At 43.2% G+C, this 25,968-nt stretch overlaps 1 protein-coding gene across 7 annotated transcripts in view; it reads right to left on the reverse strand.

The window, feature by feature from the left end:
• SFMBT2 (Scm like with four mbt domains 2) overlaps positions 1–25,968 on the reverse strand; it is a 250,737-nt gene that overhangs the window by 108,623 nt on the left and 116,146 nt on the right. For 6 of the 7 annotated variants that reach the window (XM_065520270.2, XM_045399525.3, XM_045399524.3 and 3 more), the window contains exons 5-7: positions 17,446–17,534; positions 15,448–15,694; positions 8,173–8,270 (exon numbers count right to left, since the gene is read on the reverse strand). In XM_065520270.2, the coding sequence (XP_065376342.1) occupies positions 8,173–8,270; positions 15,448–15,694; positions 17,446–17,534 (434 nt within the window). Of the gene's footprint in view, positions 1–8,172; positions 8,271–15,447; positions 15,695–17,445; positions 17,535–25,968 lie in introns of those variants that run through there. The other variant, XM_074000966.1, reaches the window with a different exon arrangement.

The following is a 25,968-nucleotide window of genomic DNA, read 5'->3' on the forward strand; positions in this document are numbered from 1 at the left end:
GACAAAAATAAAAAGCTTTTATGGAAACTGGGGCGTTTTGCTCGAGTGGACATTGGGATATGTCATAAGTTAATCAAATGATGGTTTCCCGAGGCTGCAAAATTGCTCAATGTGACTAAGTCAAAGGAAGGTTTCATCTACTTTTTTATTTTTTGTCACCCAGGCTGGAGTGCGGTGGTACGATCTCGGCTCAGTGCAACCTCCACCTCCCGGGTTCAAGTGATTCTTCTGCCTCAGCCTCCCAAGTAGCTGGGATTACAGGTGCCCACCACCATGCCCAGCTAATTTTTGTATTTTTAATAGAGACGGGGTTTCGCCATGTTGGCCAGGCTGATCTCAAACTCCTGACCTCAGGTGATTCGCCCACCTCGGCCTCCCAAAGTGCTGAGATTACAGGCATGAGCCACCGCACTTGGCCTTTATCTACTTTTTAAACATATCTTAAGTTGATTTTTAAAAGGAAAATTTCGTTTTGTTCCAAAAGCTGAGAATCACCCAGCTGTGTGATGCAGAGACATTAAAATCCACTGAAAGCCATGGTGATGTGCAGTGCAGTCACCTCTACAGACTTGTTATGGACGTGGATAGTGTATGGATAGTTCTGGCAAATCTTTTAGGCCTCTAAATAATGGGGTTGGTCTTCAAGAAAAAAAAAGTCATTATTAATTTTTCAATCAAATGAGGCTTTTAATGTCCTTTGGGTTTTTTAAAACCTATTTCATCAACTGTCTATCCTTCAACTGAGTGTACATTTTGGAAATGATCTGTATTTTCCAAATAAGGAAGTCAGAATTCCCACTAAAATACAGCATCCAAAGCTATTCAGAGTGATCTCTTAAAGGTAAATAACAGTAGAAATATTAATCATGAGCTTGTTTTCACACTGTTCCTGTTTGCATTCAAGACAGAAAGGAACGCCTGCCCAAGAGCTGGATCAGACTGCACGCACAGACACCAACAGACAACCACACAGACGTGTGAACACATCTCCCAACGTGAGCAACCGCAGCATAATGGGACTCATCCCATCCAAATACCCATTTCATCTAAAGTATAAAAATAATAAAAAGAGCTGCTTGGAAATACTGCTTGTCTCCGGCCATTAATGTGCTTAGCTTTGACTTCTGTCTCGTAACAGCTGAACACTATGGCAATTTTCCATAACAACATGCATCTCAGATGACTTCACTGCTGAATTCAAACACATATTCCTTTTACCATAATGAAAGAAACTAGAAAGAAGTCTGCCTACTGAGAAACAGTGATGATCAAACAGTGATAACAGAGAAAAAAAGCAAGTGTGTGTGTGTGTGTGTGTGTGTGTGTGTGTGTCTCTTTTTGGATCCTGCAAAAAGAATACTGCTTGCTGGAACTTCTAAAAACTTGAGAGAGAAAATTTCTCTTGCTTTTTTTTGGTTTTTTCTTTTTTTGTTGTTGTTTTAATAAATGAAGCAACGGCTAAGACAGTTTGATCCTCATCTCGTGTATCCACACCATTTCTCTGAACTTTACTTCGTGTAACCAGAGGAACTCAGTAGAGAGTACCACTGTGTTATTTCTAAGATTCTGAACATACACGAAATGCGATCAGATTGGGTTGAAGAGTGTCTCCCTGCAAATTTGTACTCACCCAGAAGCTATCATGCAATCTTATTTGAAAATAGGGTCTTTGTAAATGCAATAGAGTGAAGACAAAGTTGGACGGAATTCACACAGGGCCAGTCAAATAACGGTTGTCTTGTAAGCAGAGAGAAATTTGGACAGATGTGGAGAAGGCCATGTGAACATGGAGGCAGGGAACCGAGGAAGGTGGCCACAAGGTGAGCAAAGCCCAGGACACAGGCAACCCGGGAAGCCAGAGCCGACCTCTGCTTCCACCCTGAGCCTTCGGGGAGTGTGGTCCTGCCGACACCCTGATTTCACACGCTACTCTCCAGAAGCACAAGACAACAAATTTCTGTCATTCTAAGTCATCCAGTCCATGGGAATTTGTGACAGTAGCCTTTGCAAACATGTTCTCACACCCTCCAAATTAAACGTGTAGATTCTCACTCATTACAAAATATAGTTGAGAAACCTCCCATGTCTCTTCCATTGAACTAAGAGAAAACATTTATGAAGGTATCTCATCAGCTTTAAGAACACATAATATTCAAAGCAACTGATGTCTATTTATAAAGTGCCTAACCCCACATCCTGCCTCATGAGAGGCCCAAAAGTAATATTCAGTATCTACTCTTAAAGCACTTCTTAATTATGCACAAAATATTGAATAAGATGATAATTCTCACATAGCCTATCAAAATAATAGTCTGAATTCTCATGGGAAGAAATTAAAGTGAGGGAAGAAGGTAAGGTAATTATATTTTGGAAAATATGAACAAACTATTAAACTCTGGAATCAGGTCAACATCACATAATAGCTTTGTGCAAAGACAATAAATGTTTAATGAATTAGTTAATTTTTAATTACAAATATATTGGGATGATTAATGTGTATACCTTTTGAGTCTTAGTATTCATACCTCTAAACAAGTGTGCATATCCATTTAATCTATATGCATGAACTCAAAAATTTCAAATTCAAGCCAGGCATGGTGGCTCACGCCTATAATTCCAGCACTTTGGGAGGCCGAGGTGGGTGGACTGCTTGAGTTCAGGAGTTCACGACCAGCCTGGCCAACATGGTGAAATCCTGTCTCTACTAAAAATACAAAAAAGCATTAACTGGGCCTGGTGGTGCATGCCTGTAATCCCAGCTACCTGGGACGCTGAGGCAGAAGAATCGCTTGAACCCAGGAGGCGGTGGTTGCAAGGGGCCAAGCTGAGATCATGCCACTGCATTCCAGCCTGGGTGACAGGGCAAGACTGTCTCCAAAAAAAAATGATAATAATAAAAATAAATTCAAGGAGTTGAAGACACATGTCCATGAATTCATGCATTTATTGGACAGGTATTTAATGAGTGCTACTATGGTCAAGAAAGTGTGCTTCTAAGAATGGACAAGAAAGACACAGTCCTTGCCTTTCCAGAGCTTCAAAGTTAGGTGAAAAGAGGTCGGTATTATACAAGGTGCTGCACAAATGATTAAGCATAACTGTGACAGAACAAGCTGCTGAAGGACACCAACAGAGGCTCAAGTTCATCTGGGCCAGGTCCAGGGGTCCGGGGAAGGATTCCTTTAGGGAATCTATATTTGAGAACAAAGGGGCCGGGCGCGGTGGCTCAAGTCTGTAATTCCAGCACTTTGGGAGGCCGAGGCGGGTGGATCACGAGGTCAGGAGATCGAGACCATCCTGGCTAACACGGTGAAACCCCGTCTCTACTAAAACATACAAAAAAACTAGCCAGGCGAGGAGGCGCCTGTAGTCCCAGCTACTCGGGAGGCTGAGGCAGGAGAATGGCATGAACCCGGGAGGCGGAGCTTGCAGTGAGCCGAGATCTGGCCACTGCACTCCAGCCTGGGCGACAGAGCGAGACTCCATCTCGGAAAAAAAAAAAAAAAAAGAGAACAAAGGATGAGTCAGACTTTAACAGAGAGAACAAAACAGGTATGCGTTAGTCCGTTTTCACATTGTTGATAAAAGATGTACCCGAGACTGGGCGATTTACAAAAGAGGCTTATTGGACTTACAGCTCCACATGGCTGGGGAGGCCTCACAATCATAGTGGAAAATGAAAGGCATGTCTCACATGGCAGCAGACAAGAGAAGAGAGCTTGTGTAGGGAAACTCCCATTTTTAAAACCATCAGATCTCGTGAGACTTATTCACTATCACGAGAACAGCACGGAGAAGATCCACCCCCATGATTCAGTTATCTCCCACCAGGTCCCTCCCACAACATGTGGGAATTCTGGGAGCTACGAGATGAGATTTGGGTGAGGATACAAACCATATCAAGGTACAAAGGGCGTTAGAGAAACATAACAAGTGCACCTCCTGGTACAGCAAGGAGGGGCACAGAAGGAGACACTGCACAGAGGAGCGAGTGAAAAATCTCCCCAGGCTCACCATGTCCAGGAAGGATGTGGTGGCGTGATCATACCCTAGAGTCCAAACAACAAGATTCTTTTCAATGGCAGTGCCAGGTTAAAACAGCAGGCTGAAAACCCACATTCATTTCACCTCCTCCTAAACTCTAACCAAAACTACAGTCCAGAGACTTTCTTAAAAAAAGACACAAACCTACTCAGCACACAAAGGTAAGGAAGTAAAAAAGCTGATGAAGAAGAAGCGAGTAATTTAACACATTCAGCAAAGCCAAATCCCAGGCCTTCAGCAGAAAAGCTGAGCGCCAACACAGTGACTCCTGCAGAAGCCTTGAAAGGCTCAGAAACGAGTCCCACCAGGTATGTCTGAAACTGGGAGTTCGATAGGAGTTTAAGATATAAGCATGGGGAGGTGACTGGGAAGGAGAGGCCATTAGACCCCTCCACAGTCTCCCTGATCCCTGTCTCAGCCTTCTCTGAAGAGGCTGGGATAGGAACCAATACTGCAGGCCAGCACCTCAGCCCTCTTCTCCCCACGTGGCTCCTGGAACACTGGCAGTCAGACCTGGAGCCCCAGGTGGGACACTGGGAGACTGAAAAACTCTCCCTTGGAAACCAGTCACAGAGGAAATACTACAGCACAAGCAGCAGCCCACAAGCCACCCTCCAGGGACTGACCACCACATTCTAATCCCCCCCTCCCTCTTTTCTTTATATGAGACAGAGTCTTGCTCTGTTGCCCAGGCTGGAGTGCAGTGGTACAATCTCAGCTCACTGCAACCTCTGCCTCCCAGATTCAAGCAATTCTCCTACCTCAGCCTCCTGATTAGCTGGGATTACAGATGCATGCCACCATGCCTGGCTAATTTTTTCATATTTTTAGTAGAGACAGGGTTTCATCATGTTGGCCAGGCTGGTCTCAAACACCTGACCTCAAATGATCTGCCCGCCTCGGCCTCCCAAAGTGCTGCGATTACAGATGTGAGCCACCAATGCCCCAGCCAAAACCTCTGATTCTTGAGACAAATGATAGCTCACCTAAAATTCTACACCCACACAAACTATCAATAAAGTATGGATAAGATAGACCTTCTTAGCCACTTTTAGTGAGAAGGAAATGTAGACAGCATTTTATCATCTTTGCAACCTATGGACAGAATGCCGAAGTCAGCCAGACCAAGATTGTTAACAATATTCAGCTTATTTTGACTACACTAAAGAGATTCCTGAGTTGAGTCCTAAGCTGCCTGGACAAGATGAGAACATTCATCTCACTGCAGGGAAACACTGAACTTCAGCCTGCTCCTGAGAGCTAAGCTGTAAAATCAGAAAACAAGAAGCAACCGACCCCTGCCCACATTTCTAAGGGATGTGACCTCCAGTACCGAGAGTTCATGCTACAACATCAGTAGAAGCAAGTGTGGGAACCCCTCATCTTCTTAAGATTAGCTCACAGACCAGGTACAGTTGTTCACACCTGTTATCCCTGCACTTCAGGAAGCCGAGGCAGGAGGATCACTTGAGCCCAGGAGTTTGAGACCAGCCTGGGCAACATAGTGAGATCCCATCTGTACAAAAAAAAAAATCTAAAAATTAGCTGATATGGCTTGGCTGTGTCCCCACCCGAATCTCATTTTGAATTGTAGTTCCCATAATCCCCACATGTCATGGGGATGCAATTGAATCATGGGGGCGGTTTCCCCCATGCTATTCTCCTGATAGTGAGTAAGCTCTCATGAGACCTGATGATTTTATAAGGGCCTTCCCCTTCGTTCAGCTCTTATTCTCCTTCCTGCTGCCATGTGAAAAAGGAGGTGTTTGCTTCCCCTTTTGCCATGATTGTAAGTTTCTGAGGCCTTCCCAGCCTTGCTGAACTGTGAGTCAATTAAACCTCTTTCCTTTATAAATTACCCAATCTCAGGAATGTGTTCGCTAACAGCGTGAGAACAAACTAATACATTAGCTAGGTGTGCTGGTGCATGCCTGTGGTTCTAGCTACTTGGGAGGCTGAGACAGGAGGATGGCTTGAGCCTGGGAGCTTGACACTACAGCGAGCTATGGTCACCCCACCCCCACTGCACTCCAGCCTGGGTGGCAGAGTGACACCCTTTCTCCAAAAAAAAAAAAAAAAAAAAAGATTAGCTCACGACTTCACCTACTGAATCCTCATCTACTCTGAGGAAAAGCAAAGCCAGTTTGGTGCCCAGACCACATCCAGCTTTCTTCCCTCTTCGGAGCAGGGAAAGGGCCCTCTCTGAACAATGAGGACGGTACCCACTTCCCGTCCTATCAACAGGACTGAGCATCCCACTTAGGGAAGCATACGCAGGCAGGAACACCACAAAGAGAGGCACGGGCAGGACCCGCACAGCTGTGGGATCCTGGGTGCCCCGGCCCCACAGGGAGGCAGGCCTGGGGCTGTGGCAGGGGCTTTGCTGGCCTGGCAGGTCTGAGGCTTAGACCAGAGGGTGGGCATCTGTATTCTTCCGCTGGTTCCCTCCTTCAACTCCTCCCGTGTGTGTATAAGGTACTTCAAAATAAAATTTATTTTTTCAAGGGTGAAGGATGTGACTGGATTTGATTCACATTCGAATATGACTGAGGCCACGGTGAAGACAAAGGGGCGGGGGTGACAAGGGCAGGCTGGCTCTGGTGTGGGTGGCAGAGCTGAGAGGTCCAACATTAAAGGCTGTTTCTCTTGATCCTTTTTGTATGGGCAGGACAGTATGAAAAGAAGGAAGAAGAAAAGGGAGAGAAGAGGGAAGGAGAGGAAGAGAAAGACAAAGAGGAGGAGAGAGAAGGATTTGGTCAGTGAGGCAAAAAATAACAACAATGCCCACCATAACTGTCAGCCTCACTGTCAGTCAATATCATGCTAACAGTGTATTATATTTACACTGTTCCTCCAGTACAGGAGCCCCCAAACACTGTAAAAATCATCATTCAGTTAACATCAGGACATAATTACATGGCTAAGTTGAGGAGGAAGTCTTAATAGCCCAATTTTACAAGCAGGGGAAGTACTGAACGAAAGGGTCAATGATTAGCCATGACTGCTTAAAAGGCTGAGTGAGGACTCGGGTGTCCATAAAATCCAGGAAGCCCACGTCCCCTACTAAATCCTTAAACTCCTGCTGTATGGGGTGTCCAACCACCACATTAAGTACATCTTCTATATGAAACTTCTATGACTCTGCAGACGCGTGCCACCCCAGGGCTGGGAAGCAACTGGATGTCTGCCCATCACAACCACATTGAGAACTGTCCAAGGATGCCAATGGTGCTGGGTCACCACCCACACTCGTTGGGCTTGTTTTATGATTTCCTTGGATGAACCTGAATGGACCATCCTTGTCCAGAACCAATATTCTATTTCACGTAAGTGTGAAGTCTAATTTTTGAAGTGTAAAGAACTTGGTGGCCGTTTTGGTGGAGATGCATTTCACAAGCCCTTCATTTTCGTGTGAGCACCCGGTGGAAGGCCTAGTACTTAGCAGAACCTCGGGACATTAAGAAAATTGAACCACCACAAGATGCATCATTTTCTGTCATTTTTACTAAACGTCAAAATTAGACTTGCTATATTTCCTTTTGTTTCTGTTGCAGGAAGTGAGGGGGTGAAAATATTTCCATAACAATACGCTACAAAGAAAAACAGTAAACTTAAACAATTTTAATCAGCATCTTATAATACGGGTCATTATGAAGATTATTTTTTTAAAAAGCAACATGAAACAGACAAAACCTTAAGCATTTAAAATGTAAACTGGTTAAGAAGGTGCCTTTTTCAAGTGGAAAAGGATTTGGTATGGAAAACATTTTTTAATTTTTTTTTGGAGATTGAGTCTCGTTCTGTTGCCAGGCTGTAGTGCAATGGTGCGATCTCAGCTCACTGTAACCTCCGCCTCCCTGGTTCAAGTGATTCTCCTGCCTCACACTCCTAAGTAGCTGGGGTTACATGCGCACACCACACGCCTGGCTTATTTTTGTATTTTTAGTAGAGAGGGGGTTTCACCATGTTGGCCAGGATGGTCTCGATCTCCTGACGTCAGGATCCGCCCACCTTGACCTCTCAAAATGCTGAGACTACAGGCGTGAGTCACCGCACCCGGCGGGAAAACTTGGTAGATGGTTTTATTCTCAAAAAGAGTAGATACATTGCTAAGAATCAACATCTTACCTTAAATACTTCCATTGGAAGAGGAAATTTGGCAGCATCAATAAGGGATTTTTCCAGAGTACATTTCCATTCAGAGGCCATCTTCAAAGGATAGATTTCTGTATCAACAGCAAATCACAGAAGAGTTGAAGGACTAACACGTTCTGCCGGGTGGCCCTTTCCTGCATGTTAATTCCCAAGCTTTCCTGATACCTCAGCGCGGTCAGTGACCGTGAGTGTTCACACCCCCTACCCGCCATGAACACCTGCTGAAAGAACTTTCTGAAATTAAATAGCAACTTGGGATTCTGCTGTCAGAAATGAAGAATAAACTTAATAGACCTCTTCTTCAGGGAACATCTGTATGCATTTAGTTGGCATTCTGTAAGTAATTTAATGGTATTAATCACATTAGCAAAAACCTTCAGTCATCCGTGGGTCAAAATTCCACATATCACCTAGGAAAGCAATGCCCAGTGATGAGGAACTTTTTATCTGATACATTTCTAAACTACAAACGACTCTAGTCTGGCATTTGCGGTTATTACAACATATTTTTTCACTAAATCTCTAAGCTCTCATCTGCTAAAAATAGTCCCTGTAAGTCAGAAAATTATTAAAAGGTAAATTAAAATTTACCAACCAAGTTTAATATTTACACTTGAAATGTTGCTTAACACACCGCATGTTGCCCATATTTTTCCCCAGGCGGTGGGAGGGGGGGCAAGATTTACAGATGGAGGTTACAGAGTCTGAATGCAAAATTAAAAAGAAAAAAAAAAAAAAAACTTTGAGCACTGTTTTTACCTATTGCTGAAACTGCAGGAGAATTTTATGGCCTGATCTCAACAGATTTAAGACCTTATCAAAACAGGATTTGCAGAAGCCCTCACTGGAAGTAGGGCATGTTTATGCCTTCACTATATCACCCCAGGCTACTTCAGACAGACGCTTAGGATATGAATACGAAATTAAGCACAGTTAAAAGTCAACATTAGACCTTTGGGACTATATTTTTAATTTCTTGCATGTCTGCTTTTTAGCATGAAGCCATCTATTTTGATCCTCATCGCTTTTGAACTCACCTTGAGCTTTAAGCCCCCGTTTCAGCAGTTTATTCAGTCATAATTACGCTACGTATGAGATCCTGCCAGAACTAGCCAAGCCATCAGTGCACCGCCCGAAGTCATTGTTACTTACACAAAGACACACAAAGGGTAATTCACAACCACACATCCTCTGCGTGTGTGCATTGTCTATAATCCTTTCTAGTGTTTCCTGTCTGCTGAACTTTTTTTTCCCCTGGTTTGGCCTTTCTAAATTCTTCTTAGTTAGTTAACTAACGTAATTGAGAACACTCAGTGGGGTCTCAACACACACTTCTGCGGAGACTGAAAGAACGGGGCCTCTGATGTCCACAGTGAGAAGGGGGCGCTCAGGAAGACACTGCTTATCACAGGGCCCCCAAAAGCAGGCACAGGGACCAGTTCACAGAGCCCCCTGCAAGCTGCTCCATGAGGGCGAGCGGGACACCTGTGCACTCGGGCAAGCTCATGGGCACTGAATCCAAACTACAGAGAAACAGGAGGCCACTCAGCAGAGCCCGGGGAGCAAAGCCCTGAGGACACCAATGCAGGAGCAGGAGAGAGACTGCCAACAACAGACTGGAGCTCCTGACGGGACAGGGACCGTGAACACACGGCTGCTTCCAGCAAGCCGGGTAGTCAGACGGAGAGTTCAACCTGGGCACGGTAGGAAAAGGACCAGCTCACAGAAAACAATGGGGATTTCCAAAGCCTGCACCAAAGAAAGAATCTGAAGACTCAACAGGTACAGAAAAGGAAAGCGTGATCTACCTGGGTGGCACCTTTGGCCTCTTGCTTTGGAATTAGGACTCGTTATACCCTTGACCCTTGATGGTGGTCTCCGAGCGCGGGAGGGATGCCCTGAGACAGAGGAGAGGGTAAAAGAATGGTCAAACAACACCCTCGTTGAGAGGCCGAGGCAGGTGGATCACTTGAGGTCAGGAGATCGAGACCAGCCAAGCCAACATGGTGAAATCCCACCTCTAATTAAAAAAAAAAAAAAAATACAAAACAAAACAAAAATTAGCCAGTGTGGTGGTGCGCACCTGTAATCCCAGCTACTCGGGAGGCTGAGGCAGGAGAATCGCTTGAGCCCGGGAGGCAGACATGGCAGTGAGCCAAGATTGTGCCACTGCATTCCAGCCTGGGTGAGACTTTGTCTCCAAAAAAAAAAAAAAAAAACCTTAAGTCCAGGAGGAATGGAAATCCAACATGACCAGGGTTAGATCTAAGCTATGAGAACTCATGGAGGGGATGCCCCGGCCCCAGTGGGGTTGCCTGCACGCTGGCCCAGGAAGGTGGACCAACCAAGTAATCTCTGAAAAAATGAACTCCTCTGTCCACAGGATGCCATCTCTCCTCCTCATCAGAGACAAAGGTAACAAGAAGCCCAGGTGCCAGGTGGGCCCTGCCTCTGTCCTACAACCTGAAGATTCTCTGTTTTCTTTCTGATGGTGTTAAATCCTGGAATGAATCCAGCCCACAGCAAGGCAGATTTCTTTCATGACAAGGTGAAAATCAGCTGCAGTTTTGACAGCCTGACACAACCGGCAGAGAACAACAGTCCCCGTGTGCATTCTGTGAGATGGAGGCACGCTGGTCATACTGGCAAATTAACGGACAATAAATAGTACCATTCAAAGAACATTGACCATTTTCTTAAAATGATCATGTTGCAGGTAACTGAATAAAGTACATCATGCCAGTTTCTGTTTCTGGGAAGGTCGTGAGCAATTAAAACATGTCCCTATTCCTCTGAAACTAGAAGCCTACGAGAAAAACGAGGCAATCTCCTTTTGTGCAAGGGTTTGGTGGGGCATTTCCTATTAAGTGCCACAGGAAGCAGGAATGCATAACATAATCATCAATAAACAAAGGCCTATAGAAACAACCCTTCTTTTATCCACCTCCCTCCAAAAAACTTCTGTATCTTCCTGCTCCTCCAGATCCTACCCAGTGAAGAAAGATGAGTCTACGTTGTTAAGAGATAGTAAACGTCAAAGAAAAGTGTTATGGACTAAATGTTTGTGTCTCCCCAAACTTCTTACTTGAAGCCCTAACCCCAAAGGGATGCCTTTGGGAGATTAGAGTTAGATAGGGTCATGAGGGTGGGGCCCTTAAACGAGATCTGTGTCCTTAAAAGAAGAGACACCAGAGTTCTTTCTTGATCTACTATGTGAGGACACAGTCAGAAGGCGGCTGTCTGCAAACCAGGAAGCGAGCCCTCCCTGGACCTCAACTACACTGGTACCCTGATCTCACACTTCCAGCCTCCACATCTCTGAGAAGTAAATGTTTGTTGTTTTAAACCACAAAGGCTGTGGCATTTAGTTATGGCAGCTTGAACAGATTAATATAGTCCAGCTCACTTTTGGACTAAGTAACAGTTCAGGCAGGAAGTATTTAAGTTGGATTCAGAAACTCCCTGACTCCAAGAACTATCTAAAACAAGCACTAAAACAAAAAAAAAAGGGGGGGGGGAGTGGGGGTGGATAAAATAATTTTGAAGGAAAAAAACAAGGGAATAAATTGTAGATATAGAGAAGAAAAAAACCTCAAAAAGTTTTATCTCCTTAGCATCTGCAAGAATATCTAAAAGTCTATCTTATTTTCTAAACATCCCGAAATAGGAGAGCAGTGGGCTTCTTAAATGACCCTAACCTTAATGACCTACTTACCCTCCTTAACCTTAAGACTGTGATCACAGATTAAATGTCTAGAAAAGGCCAATCTCTTGGTATACATTACACCACTCAGCAGCCCAGCAAGATATCCTTATCCCCATTGTACAGCGTAAGGCGGCTTCTTTCCCCTCCTCCTTCCCCAAGCGCCAGAATGCTATTTCCTCTGATTCAGGGCAGAAAGAGAAAGGCTCAATGGCCCTATGTTTCTCAGAGGTGGAGACTATAAAATCTAGTCTCTTTTCCCAGGTTTTTGAAGGCTAACTTCGTAGCTACTTTCTATGACCCATTTCTCTTCTATGTTGCTGAACAGTTGAGAAATCTGTGCCCTCTGAAGAGTAAAATGAGGGCCACGAGGAGTGGCTCATGCCTGTAATCCCAGCACTTTGGGAGGCTGAGGTGGGCCGATCATCTGAGCTCAGGAGTTCAAGCCCAGCCTGAGCAACATAGTGAGATCCCATCTCTACAAAATAAGAAATTAAAAAAATTAGCCAGGGATGGTGGCCCATGCCTGTAGTTCTGGCCACTTGGGAGGCTGGGATGGGAAGGTCACTTGAGCCTGGGAGGTTGAGGCTGCAGTGAGCTGAGATCATGCCACTGCACTCCAGCCTGGGAGACAGAGCGAGACCCTGCTTCGAAAATAAATAAATAAATAAATAAATAAATAGTCAGTAAAACTAAAGGACGATTATTTTGAACAATGGTGGTGGTGCTGGGAGCGCACAGCAGACAGTCCTGGCAGCAGGGAAGAGTTCGTGGGGAATGTGCTCATCTCCCCTGCACACCCCCCTCCCACTGGACTTCTCCGCATCAGTCACGGAAGCAGAACACTTTCCAGTGACTTCATGGTGTTTGGGAAAACGACAAAATCAGCCTAGTATTTTCCATGCAAGTATGAAGTTTTATTCTCACCTAGATTCCAGTTAAGGAAGTGGTGCTACCACATAAGTTACACAAGTCACCGTGGGACTTGAAATCAATTTCTACAAATCCAAAGTACTAGAATCTGTCCCCATGAGCACAACAGGGGTAGTAACAGCCTCGCTTCCCGGGGATGCTGTTCTGCTGAATGAGGCAGCAGAATCCAGTTTCCATCTTGAAACCACTGGATCTGAGGAACTCAAAACTCACACTTTGAGTGTCCTGTCACTTTTTAGTTCTTCTTCCTGTACGTAACCTTTCCTGCTGGTGATTTAAATACTGGGGAAGTAAGTTCTTGAGGATGAATGGCTTTTCCAGAATCTTCTTTTTTTTTTTTTTTCTTTTCTTTTCATGGGGTCTCACTCTGTCACCCAGGCTGGAGTGCAGTGGAGCAATCTTGGCTCACTGCAGCCTCCACTCCCGGGATCAAGCGATCCTCCCACCTCAGCCCCCTAAGTAGCTGGGACTACAGGTGCACGCCACCGTGCCCAGCCAGGTTTTTCTATTTTTTGTAGAGGCAGGGTTTCACCATGCTTCCCCAGCTGGTCTCAAACTCCTGAGCTCAGGCATGAGCCATCGTGCCCTGCCTGTTCCAGAATCTTCAGGGGCCCCCAAGAACTCTCCAGTTAAATGAACAACTAATCTCCAGAAAATGCTACGACAAGTAAACACAATTTAATCATATATTATAAAGACCCCAAATTATCGAAAGAGGGAGACGGCTCATAAGCGAGTATTTCCTAAGTTTCCACGGAGGCACATTCCATTGCCGCTTGTGAGCGTGAGTCCCATAACTTCCCAGGAAAGAAACATCACAGAGAACATAAGAAGCCACTAGCCATCCTTTGCTTTGCTATAAATTTGTACGCTGGCAGGTAGATATTGCTCCTAAAATTTATAAAGCAATTAGGTACTCAGCAGAGATTTATACACACAACTTTACGCACAAAGTAAATTTCTCCTGCTGGGTTATGAATCCCAGGGCAAACCCGGGCTTGCATCCTTCCTCACAACATGACAGGCTCTTTGTTTGTCATCAGAGTCAAAAATTACTCAGGATAGAGATGGAGGTGTTGGCTGCTTCTCAACGTTTTGACGGCAATACTACTAATAAAATGCCACGTTACACGTCTCTATGCCTGTCAAACTTAACGCAAATGCAAACACACGGGACACAGGACCAGGAAGTGTTTTCAATTAAAGCCTTCGAGTGACAGAAAAGACAAATATAACTCCTCTCCCTCATCTACTCAAGACTAATATCGGCAACTAATACGGGAGGAAATTCTCTGGTGATTTTAATAAAGCAAAGAGCCACGTCCTTACTCCAAATATACCTACAAAACTCACCGGAATGAAGATTACCAATTTCTGAAAAAATATGTATTTCTTCCTTGGCATCTCTAATTCTACAGGAATCCAATATTTCTGTTCTGAGGTTTCCCATTCAAAGACTGACAAGAGGAAGCAGCAGGGGGAGTGGGGTGGAAGGGGCCCGGGCCAGCACCTGGGAATCTGAATTTCACTGCCTGTCCCCTAAAACGGGGACCTTGGACAACTAGCTGAACTCCAGTCTCAACTTTCTCTGCTGTGAAACAAAATTCACAACAAACATGCAGCACTTTTTTAGAATCAAAATAAACAATGTACCAGATGTAAAATCACCAGGCACATAGTAAACATTCAAGAATGCTTATTTTGTAAATACTGAGATTTTTAACTAGGTAGGTATAACATAGACCATAAGGCACGATTCTTCCCAATTAAGCCTCTGCAAAGCCATTTGACGGTGCATTTGAAGCTAACTAAAATCTTACATGCCAGGAGAAAACATGATGATCTATCTACTCAGTGCTGTTTCATGGTCAGACTGGATTGTGGTTTGGATATTTAGACGGATGGATGGATGAATGGATGGACGGATAAACAGATGAATGCTGAATGAATAGGTGGATAAACAGATGAATGCTGGATGAATAGGTGGATAAATGGATGGTTGGATAAAATACATGAATGCTGGATGAATAGGTGGATAAATGGATGGTTGGATAAAATACATGAATGCTGGATGAATAGGTGGATAAACAGATGAATGCTGGATGAATAGGTGGATAAACAGATGGTTGGATAAAATAGATGAATGCTGGATGAACAGGTGGATGAATGGATGGATGAATGGATAAATAGATAAATGGAAAGATGGGTGGATGAGTAGGTGGATGGACTGGTGAATGGACAGAGAGCTGGGTACACAGATGGACAGAGATTTTCAAACCTACTTACAAGACTATCAAAATTCCTAAAGAAAAACATGGAGAATATGCTCAAGTCCCAATCTACTATGTCTTTCCTTTCTGAACCAGTGATTCCCAAGGAACTAGATCAACTTCCCTAAGGCCCCCAACATTGCTTTCTCCTTTGAGAACACTATTGATTGAGGTCTTAGGTTGTAGTCTCTACGGAAAGCATTGTGAAGTTAAAGTGCTTAATATTCACATACTCAGATATAAAAGGTACCAGAGAGCTCAAACATTTTCTAGAAACACACCCAGGAAAACATCACATCTTTTTCTAAAATACTTTACAGCAGCAAAAGCTTTGGTCCTTACCTGAAGGTGGGTCCATTCTGTATTTATTCTCTTGACACCAACCAACTGGTCGAAGTCTGTAATCCAAGTAAAACAACCACTGGTCATAGGATTCAGTGTCCTCCAATCCCACATAGCGAAGGCGTAATCTTCCTCCAACATTTTCAATCACACTAACTATCCAGTACTGAAAAGGGCTCTGGGAATCCTGAAGTTCTATTAAGGAACCAACTGTAATGAGGTCTATAGGGCCTTTCCCTCGCAGAGGCTGTTTAAACAGAAGCAAAACTCCTTATTTTAAACTTTATTTTAAGGTTCTCATGGAAACAGATGACAGCAGAAGATAATATTTTTTCACACCATCATCCAAGGTACTGGTGAACAGTCTGGCGTTCCCTCCACCCCATCCTTGCCCAGCCCATGCCCCGCCCCTTCCCTTTCCTCCCTCCCACACATCCATGTACCCCATTCCATATCCAACAACAAAAAAATCACAAGTCAATAGAAAATAACAGTTTATGCTAAGTTCTCACCAAACAAATCACCCTTCCCAGATAAAATTGCTTTTGTTAACAATCAGTATGCTTTCAAGAAGAGTTCTACCCAAATTTGCCTGGATCTAGAGAACATGTGGTAGCAAACGGTCTACTTTTACAATAGACAGATATTTCTAATATGGAGCATTCAATTTACACCATGACTCTTTCCCAGACATTCATCTTACTCTACTGGCCGCTACTCTGATGACCAAGATGCTCTCATACTTTGATTATGTAATGAAGGCACGAGTGTGTGTTGATAACATGTCGAACACACAGTAATGATCAGCTAAATTAGACTACTATGTAAAATTATTTCTACACTTAACCTGATAATTGGTTGAGATAATTTATAATTACTGCCCCTTGTAAGAAACCTTCTTAGCATATGATAGCATATGAAAAGGGTGTTTGTTCAGCCAGCTTTGAAGGCAAATATGTTTTAGAAAATTAACATAGTGAGACAATTTGTCCTTTTTGAAAGGATGAACTATCATCATTTTGATTTGTTAATGAACAATTAAAACAGTAGCTCTAAAGATATATAACAAATACATCAGGCAAAATCTTTACAAAATAAAACCCATTAACTATATTAGACAATGACATTCTAAAGTGTCAATATCATTTACGAAAAGAGGGAAAGTTTACGGTTAAGAGAATATGATACTGTCAAAATCCACACCTGATTAGAGAATATGATACTGTCAAAATCCACACCTTATTACTTATTACTTGTTGTTCACTAAGTTTTCCCCTTTTTAGGGGTATTCTTAAGAAAAACAGACTAGGTAATTCAATAATTACTTATGACGCAGTGCCTTTCTCTTCCTGTTCTATTATATAAATATAAATACTAAAATGTTTCATCATAAAATTATTTTCAAATAAACCATCAAGATTTCAGATTAAACTATTTCTTTTCTTCAATACATTAAAATTTCCTTGGCTGCACTGAAATACGATCTGCCATTCCTCCTCTTGTTTTTACAAGAGAAGTTAATTCAATTATTGGTTAATGTGTGTATGTTCAAATCTTGGGGTTATGCATCCGAAATAGAACATTTAACGGAACCACTTATCAACGTACTCCAAGAGACTATATTAGCACATACATAATCTTGTCACCTGTTCAAAACAGTTATTCTACAGGATTTGATTTACATTCACTCATATAGGAAAGAGGCTTAAAGATATAGGACAGTAGGAAGACGTCCTGGCATATCGTGATTTAAAAATTGGATTCGCATAGAGTGAATTTTTCCATTTGCTGATTGCATCACAGGGGAGGTTTCAGCAATGCCTTTCAAATCAGTCACCTAAGTTATTCAGGACAAAACAGGAGGGGAGGCTATTCGGATGGCAGTGTCTGCGGAAAGCACGAATCTGCTGAAGGATATATGCAAAGGTGCTGTCAGGTCTGAGCTCACGTAACTGGGGTGCTTCAGAGATACATTAGATGTATAACAACAATACATACACCTTCCAGGAGGTTGGCGGGCGCTGTCCTCGAACCGGTCAAGTCACGTATGAGAAATTCTGTCCAGTCTGTATACTTCTCTTTGATTGCTGGCAAGACAAAGGAGGAAAAAAAAAAAACAACACTTCAACACAGCAGCTAAGTATCCAATCAACTTAAAATCACAGCAGTTTTCTCTATGTAGGTTTGATTTCAATGTTTTTCTTAACCTTCATCACCAAGCTTAAGTCAATACTAAACCTTCATCACCATGCTTAAGTAAATACTAAAATTGAGACCGAAAATGTGTCTCTAAGTAGTGACTTGACACGTACCACATGCCTGGGCACCAAGGAGATGAAAGAATCCGAAGTCTTACAACCTATTTAGAAACTTTTCACAGATCACAAAGAAATGCTAAAGTATACAATTCAGGAGGTTCCAAGAAGAGAGAGAGCAGTGAGGCTAGGGAAATCAGAGAAAGGCTTTCCAGGTGGGAGAATCAAAGCAGGCCCTGAGTTAACATAAAAGGTTTATACAGTTGCAGAAGAGGAAGGAATCTGCAGACAGAGAAATGGGCACAAAATAACAAGAGGGGTGGACTGAAGGTGAAATGGAGAAACAGAGAAACGGGGAAAATAAGTAGTCCCCTCCATATCCATGGGTTCCCCATCCCTGGGTTCAATTCAACCGAACATCAAAAACACATGGGAAAAAATGCATCTTTACTGAACATGTACACTTTTTCTTGTTATTATTCGCTAAAATCTCCAGTGTAACACTATTTATACAGCATCTATGTCAACAGGTGGTTTAAGGTCTGCAGGAAGATGTGCATAGGTGATGTGTGAGCTATACTACTTTCTGTGCGAGACTTGAGCATCTGCAAATTTTGGTATCCTTGGGGGTCCCGAAGCCAGTCCCCCAGGGGATCTCAAGGGATGACTGCACAGTAAACAGTCAGGCTAAGGCACACTCCAGGCACACAGCACTGGGCAATAATACTGAGTGGTAGGAATAAACTATGGACAGTCCAGGAAGTCAACACAGACGCTTAACAAACAGGACATCTCTGTATAAAATGAATCCGGCAAATACTATAAGGGTTTGAATGGAAAGAAAAGAGTCTAAAAGCAGGGAAACTGAGGCTGCTTCAGTTATCTAAGTAGAAAAGTGACAGGACTCAAAATAGGGGTGACAGCCCTGTGAATAAGGAAGGAATGTATCTGAGGCCTCCTCTGAAAAAGAAATACCCGACTGTGGAGGGCAACATTCTACAAGTGCTCGGAACCCAAGACCTGAGAAAAGCGTATCTCCTTGGCATGTCTCCCAAGCGACAGATCTCCAAAGGCCTCACTGGGCTACACCCGCATCCCTGAGGGACCTGAGCCTTCCAAGGGCACCAACAGATGGATGTGCAAAGTCAGCATAAATGACAGCGAGACCCTAGCCCCAGATTAACCACCCACCACAACTGGCTCTCCCTGTGGGCAGCCCGGGATCCACCCAGGACTTTATTCAGCCCCAGTAAAGGTCCAAGACCCAAGTCGTTTGTGCATTGTTTAGGTTCTTCAAAGGCTTGATGCAACCCTTCTGGCTCAAACCTAAAGCAGTGAAATTACTATAAAAGGGAAGTTGGCCATAAGGGTGTGGGGCAGATCTGGGCCCCAACGGGGGTTCCACCATCACTGGATGCATGACTTTGAATAATTTACTCAATTTCTCTTAGACTCTTTTCTAGCCAATCAAAGGGTACCAGGTTGCTAACAATATTTTGCTTCTAAGGGGTGTTCTAAGGACTAAAGGAGAGATATATGCAAATAAAATATAACCAACCCAGGCACACACCAACCAATTAACAAGTATTAGCTCTTGTTTTATTAAAAACATGTACTAAATTATTACATATATCTTTGTAATCTGCTGGTTATTGATTATTCATACCCATGATATCCAGACTGAAACTTCCAATGAGCTTTGGCAGAACTGCCAGTAGAATGGAGGCCAACATACAAGCCAAGTAGTGGCCAGACCTGCTGCTTCATCACTAACGTGCCTCTCAAGTCAACATCCACCCACGCCCAAGGACGATCATCAGACCAAGAGCAAAACCAGCATGCACGGAACTCAGGCAAACAAGGCTGAGTCCAGCTTTACCTTATATGGCAACGTCTTAGCCTCACCCCGCTTATAATAAAGAATAACTCATCTGTCCACTTCTATCACTACATTTTTTTCTCAAATAAAATGTCACCTTCCTTATTTTATACATACATACTCACATGGAAATACAGACACAAAAAATACTGTATGCTCGGCACTTTGGGAAGCTGAGCACAAAACTGTGTTCTTGTGTTCTCTTGCTTTGTTATAAATGTAGTCATCATTTTTCAAATGCTGCACCCTTTTCAAAAGTGGCCCTCTTGCATGGCTAGGGTCACTGAGATGAAAACAAAGATACACAGGCCAAATGAATTAAAATCTGGACTCACGCTATGCTTTACAAAGACCTTTCATTTACCCCCTCTGTTTTGTTCCTCCTAACAATGCTAACAGGGGCTTCTTCTTCACTAACTCTTGCCCAAGTTCACAGAAAAAAACTAGACAGAGCGGCCAGGTGTGGTGCCTCACACCTGCAATCCCAGCACTTTGGGAGGCCAAGGCAGGTGGATAACAAGGTCAGGAGTTCAAGATCAGCCTGGTCAATATTGTGAAACCTCATCTCTACTAAAAATAGAAAAATTAGCCGGGTGTGGTGGCGGGTGTCTGTGGTCCCAGCTACTTGGGAGGCTGAGGCAACAGAATAGCTTGAACCCAGGAGGTGGAGGTTGCAGTGAGTCGAAATCACGCCATTGCACTCCAACCTAGGCGACAGAGCGAGACTCCATCTCAAAAAACAAAACAAAAACCTAGAAACAGCCTCAAGCCCCCAAGTGTTCAGAGCCCGATCTCACATGGAGTCTTTCCACTAGATTCTCTGATTCTCCAAAGCTTTTGCAAACAGATAAACCAGTAATTTACATTGCAGGCATGATGGAGATCATATGAAAATGACTCACATAAGTTTCAAGATTGGGACAAAATCTACAACTGTACCCCAAAAATACGCATTTCGTATCTCATTACAAAAGAAGAACAATTATTATAATCCAGTGATAAATGGTCCTGTGCCTAACACAGGTCGTCTATATCCAACTACAGGAAGAAAGCTCTATTTTCCACAGGGTTGTTTCTAACATGCGTATGATCCAAGTTCATGTTTAAGTGAAAATTTTTAAAATATGCAAGCACCCTATGAAGTCACTGCACAATGCTGAAATTTAAATTGTCCAAGTCACAGCAAGGGAGCTCCAGGGAGAGCGCTGACATTTACATCTTACGAGCCTCGAGTTCCCAGAAGTCCTATAGCTTTCCTTTATATGCGTCTGCACAAGACTCAAGCAATCTTTTATGAGTCAGACTATCTAAACGAATTGCTCTCCATGAAAGATGTATCTATAAAGCCATAAACGTACACAGACCACTTTAGGTTAAAAAGTAGAAAAGAAATGTTCTCAAGAATCTGGCTAATTTTATAAGAAAAACTGTATCAGTCAACATTTAGCTCTCAAAGCTCTAAATGTTCAAATGTACCATAAACCTATTACAATAAATATTGCCATAAAATAAAAACTAAGTATAATCAATTTACAATTCCGAGTCCATGGAGTTACCTTAACCACTGATTAATTCAGTTAAATCCTGGTAAATAAAATTTGCCTCGCAATTCCTTAGAATTCACTGCAATAGAAGCTAATTGGCATTGCTTAGTGTGACCATTAAACTTCTAACTCGAAATTTTAAAACTATAAACTTTATTCTGCAGCACGTCTCTCTTCCAAGACTCCAACTCAGTGCTCTCAGCTGTAAGCCAAATCCTTGTCTATGATCATGATCTTATTCTTCAAATTGAAGGACCAATCCACACATGAAACATCGCGAAACTCAAAACCTGCCCTGCACCCAACAACGGCATCAAAGGAGAACTCTACAGCAGGAAAGAAATGATCAGGGAGAAAAACACTCCGCAATTTCAGGTGGAGGAAGGTTTACCCACAACTTGGTAATCATCGCTCCATGCTTTCAACTGATAAAGGCGAACTCCTAGAAAGTCATAAGAAACAAACAAACAAAAAAATCAGAAACTTTTTACCACATTCTCATGAACATTTTTTCAAGGTTTTACTTAGTTATAATATTACACAAGCATTCCACTATACCTTTTAAAAATCCAAGTTCCATTCCACTAATGCCCCACTTGGAGACGTGCCCACATCACAGTGAAGGAAGGAATCATGAAGTTAGGTTTCAGAACTCAAGTTCTGAGCTTGAGTTACACACACATATGCTTCTTGAGGACATGTAAAGATGGACCCAAATCCCACAAATGCTTTATTAGGATTATAAAGCTGCCGAGCTGGACATGGTGGCTCACACCTGTAATCTCAACACTCTGGGAGGCTGAGGCAGGAGGATCTCTTGAAACCAGGAGTTCAAGACCATCCTGGGTAACACAGCAAGACCCCATCTCTACAATTTTTTTTTTTTTTTACTTAGCTGGGCATGGTAGTGGGTGGCTGCAGTCCCAGCTGCTTGGGAGGCTAAGGCAGGAGAATGGTGTGAGCCCAGGAGTTTGAGGCTGCAGTGGGCTATGATCACACCACTGCACTCCAGCGTGGGTAACAGAGTAAGAACATGTCTCTAATAAAAGGAAAAGAAAGAAAGCTATCTACAAATCGAGTCCCAGATAAAGGCAGAAGATTAGCATCACTTTTTCAGAAACTGGGGAAACATCACTAATGTTGGATTTCGAGCCCTATCGAGTGCACATAACGTAGAGTCCGAAGCTGGGTCACCTCTCAGGGACGCGACCTGTATAGACCGGGCTGTGGGTACAAAGCCTGTGGTCAGGACTGCCCATGCAGGGAGATGATGAACAAGGAGACCCATGCTGGGGTCAGGAGGACAAGCACTGTCGGCCCAGGCTCCTCAATGCCTTCCCATGTCACAGTAGAACAGACAGGTCTGCTGAGACCAGCCACCCCATGCCTACCCTTTCTCTGAGAGATGGGGAGAGTAATTAGAATGAAGACAAAGGCCATTTTCACTCAAACCCACGCTAGCCCACAGGAAGGGAGTTCGAGTCCCATCTCCATGTGCTAGCATTTAAACACAAGGGTATTTCATTTTTTGTTGTCTTTCTGGGCAATTTTCTGAACTTACTTCCAATCAACCCTTCTTTGAATTCATTCCGTGGGTCACAGTTTTAGTCTGCAATGTTTCTTTCTTGCTTCTGGTAGTTCCTTCCTTCTAAAACCTTTTCTTTAACAAGGTGCCCTTTTCAAAACCTCTCATTATGGTAATGAGAGGTGTTTCTCTTCCCCTATTCCCCGGGTCCTCTCTGATTCCTGGGGGCTGTTTTGTTGTTTCTTCATCTCATCCTGCCCTCTTTGATCAGAAGCTTTCCTGGGGTGTCTAGCCAACAATGGTCATGCATCAGACTTAAATATGAGACAACAGAAACCCTGGAGAGGCTGGTGTCCTGGGCAGAGGGGTCTGACTCAGAGCGTAGGCACTGGAGTAATTCCCCTTCTAAGAAGCTGCCTTCCAAACTAGCAACAGGGGTTCTCCCCAGACAATTCGGTCTACTTTTTCAGAGATGAGGCAGAGGGATAAATATCTGGCTTCTAGTCCTTGGTTGTAGCCATGGCAGGGGTGGAAGAAGGACAGAATCCATGAAGTGATCTGACTATGGGTATCCCACGGAACCCTGTTATTTTCAGCCTCACATGGGACTCCCGCCCACCCGGCATTCAAAGTCTCTAAGGTGAGCCTCCCCAGCTGCAGCCCCCACACTAATTTGGTAGTCATGGAGCATTATCAGCTTCCAGGCTGCCAGAAACATTGTGAAATCCCTTCTCCATGCTGGTGGCCTTTAAGTTCTTTGTGTTGTTGGTATATGTACTTTTTATTTTCTCACTACCATTTTAATGGGGTCTCTGGAGGAAAAAGAGATAAATAAGAGTGCTTAATCCACCGAAACTCCTCCTAGCTCACAAGAGAACCGAGCCTTCTCTCCACGAGATGTCAGGTAGCAGCCTTTGACTTCTCAGGGGAAGACGTTTTTAACATTGACTTTGCTAAAGGAAAAAGGAGGCAACAGTAGACTTCAAATGATAAAAGGAAACACTTGCTCTTACTATTAAGAAAAAAGCATGACAGAGTTCTTTCCCTTGGAGATTTGTAAAGAAGAACCTACATTAATTTTTCATATAAGGTTCAAATTAGATTGTTCCTACAAACAAAAGGATAGATCACAAAATGATTCAACAGGATTGACAAGCTTCTAGTGCTACCTACTACTGGGGTTCAAACACATAGATAAAAGTGTTGCTGTCTTTAATAATGAATGTAACCCAGATGAAGATATAACTTGTGAAGAATGTCAGAAAAATTACACTTACACACACACACACCCCTTAGTACCTGTCATATAAAGATTTTGGGAGGACAAGTTTCATTTCAACCTTTCAAGACTCTTTCAGTTGTAAAAATACACTTGTATGATTAAGAAAAGAAATAGTATCATTTTGTTGTAAAGAATAGGAATTAGGCGGGGCGCAGTGGCTCATGTCTGTAATCCCAGCACTTTGGGAGGCTGAGGGGGGCGGATTACCTGAGGCCAGGAGTTCAAGATCATACTGGCCAACATGGTGAAACCCAGTCTCTACTAAAAATACAAAAATTATCTGGGCACGGTGGCAGGCACCTGTAGTCCCAGCTACTAGGAAGGCTGAGGCAGAATTGCTTGAACCTGGGAGGTTGCAGTGAGCCAAGATCGTGCCACTGTACTCCAGGCTGGGTGGCAGAGCAAGACTCCATCTCAAGAAAAAAAACAAAAAAAGAATAGGATTTAACAAAGACATTATCTAAGAATTGCTGGAAGCAAACGACACAGCCCTATCAGTGATGACATTAGGGTGAAAGGAGAAAAACAAGTGGTATCAAACTCGGAATAATCCACATCATATGAATATTTAATATTTATGCCACAATCATTAAAACTGTAGACAGGATTTATGCACACCCTTAAAAAGGCCTTTGTTACCTAACATTCTTTCTATTCATCGCTTAGGGTTTTCTACAGGGTTGGAAATGAACACAGGAGAGTTGCCGTTGGCTGATATTAGCTCACTACAGAGTCATACGTGATTTTTAACGGCAACTACTTCATTAGGCAACTGTGAGAATGAAATGAGAAATTAAACATAAACTTCCTAACACTTTTTACTCAAGTGCAGTATCAGTCCTTGTAAAAAGTAAATATTCTAGGCCGGGCACGGTGGCTCAAGCCTGTAATCCCAGCACTTTGGGAGGCCGAGGCGGGCGGATCACGAGGTCAGGAGATCGAGACCATCCTGGCTAACACGGTGAAACCCCGTCTCTACTAAAAAATACAAAAAAACTAGCCGGGCGAGGTGGCAGGCGCCCGTAGTCCCAGCTACTCGGGAGGCTGAGGCAGGAGAATGGCATAAACCCGGGAGGCGGAGCTTGCAGTGAGCCGAGATCCGGCCACTGCACTCCAGCCTGGGCGACAGAGCGAGACTCCGTCTCAAAAAAAAAAAAAAAAAAGTAAATATTCTTTGATGATGCAATATTACTGAAGAATACTTACGATTCATTCAAATGTTTATTTAATACTGTTTGTTTTGAGAAGAACATATATAAAATATTTTAAACTGGTGTTTTCATTATAACCTAATGATTTCCTACAATCCAAAATTAACTTCTAAAGGCCACGCACAGTGGCTTATGCCTATAATCCCGGTACTAGGAGGTCAAGGTGGGAGGACTGCTTGAGCACAGGAGTTGGAGACCAGTCTGGGTAACATAGTGACGCCCTGTCTCTTATTTTAAAAAAATAAATAAATTAAATTAAAGAAAAGCAAAATTAACTTTTAGTAAACTTGTACATCAGGTCATGGATATAAAGTTATGGTCACCAGCATAAAATCACAGAGCAATATTAATTTGAAAAATTATGATTAGAGTAAAAATTCCTTCCAGAGTATGATGATCCTTAATAGCCTTCTAGTCTCTTATGTGCTCGCCCTAACTTGGATACTAATGCTAGTTTTGTCACCACGATCACATCTTAAACATCTGCAAACTGGTACCAAAATGAAGTATCTCTCACAGAAAATAATGTCCAGGGTAAACTGTCACAGGAATCCAATCCATTTTTAGCTTCAATTCCCTTTCCTCACATTCTTATAAAATCAATCACTTGTTATATGGCAGTAAAATGCAACCTCCCTGGTTCAACTTAGCAAAAACCACTCATAACACAGCAGGGTACGCTGTGCGTACAGAGCGTCACGGCCGTTGCTGGCGGGTGTTTTTGATGAGGGCAGGATCGGTAGTGAAGAGATGGTGTGCAATGTGAATGTTTACACGCGGTTATTTACCTGCTTAGTTTTTAATTTGCATGACACATCGTTCAGC

This window comes from Macaca fascicularis, chromosome 9 (genome assembly GCF_037993035.2).
Source record: "Macaca fascicularis isolate 582-1 chromosome 9, T2T-MFA8v1.1".
Classification (NCBI taxonomy): domain Eukaryota; kingdom Metazoa; phylum Chordata; class Mammalia; order Primates; family Cercopithecidae; genus Macaca; species Macaca fascicularis.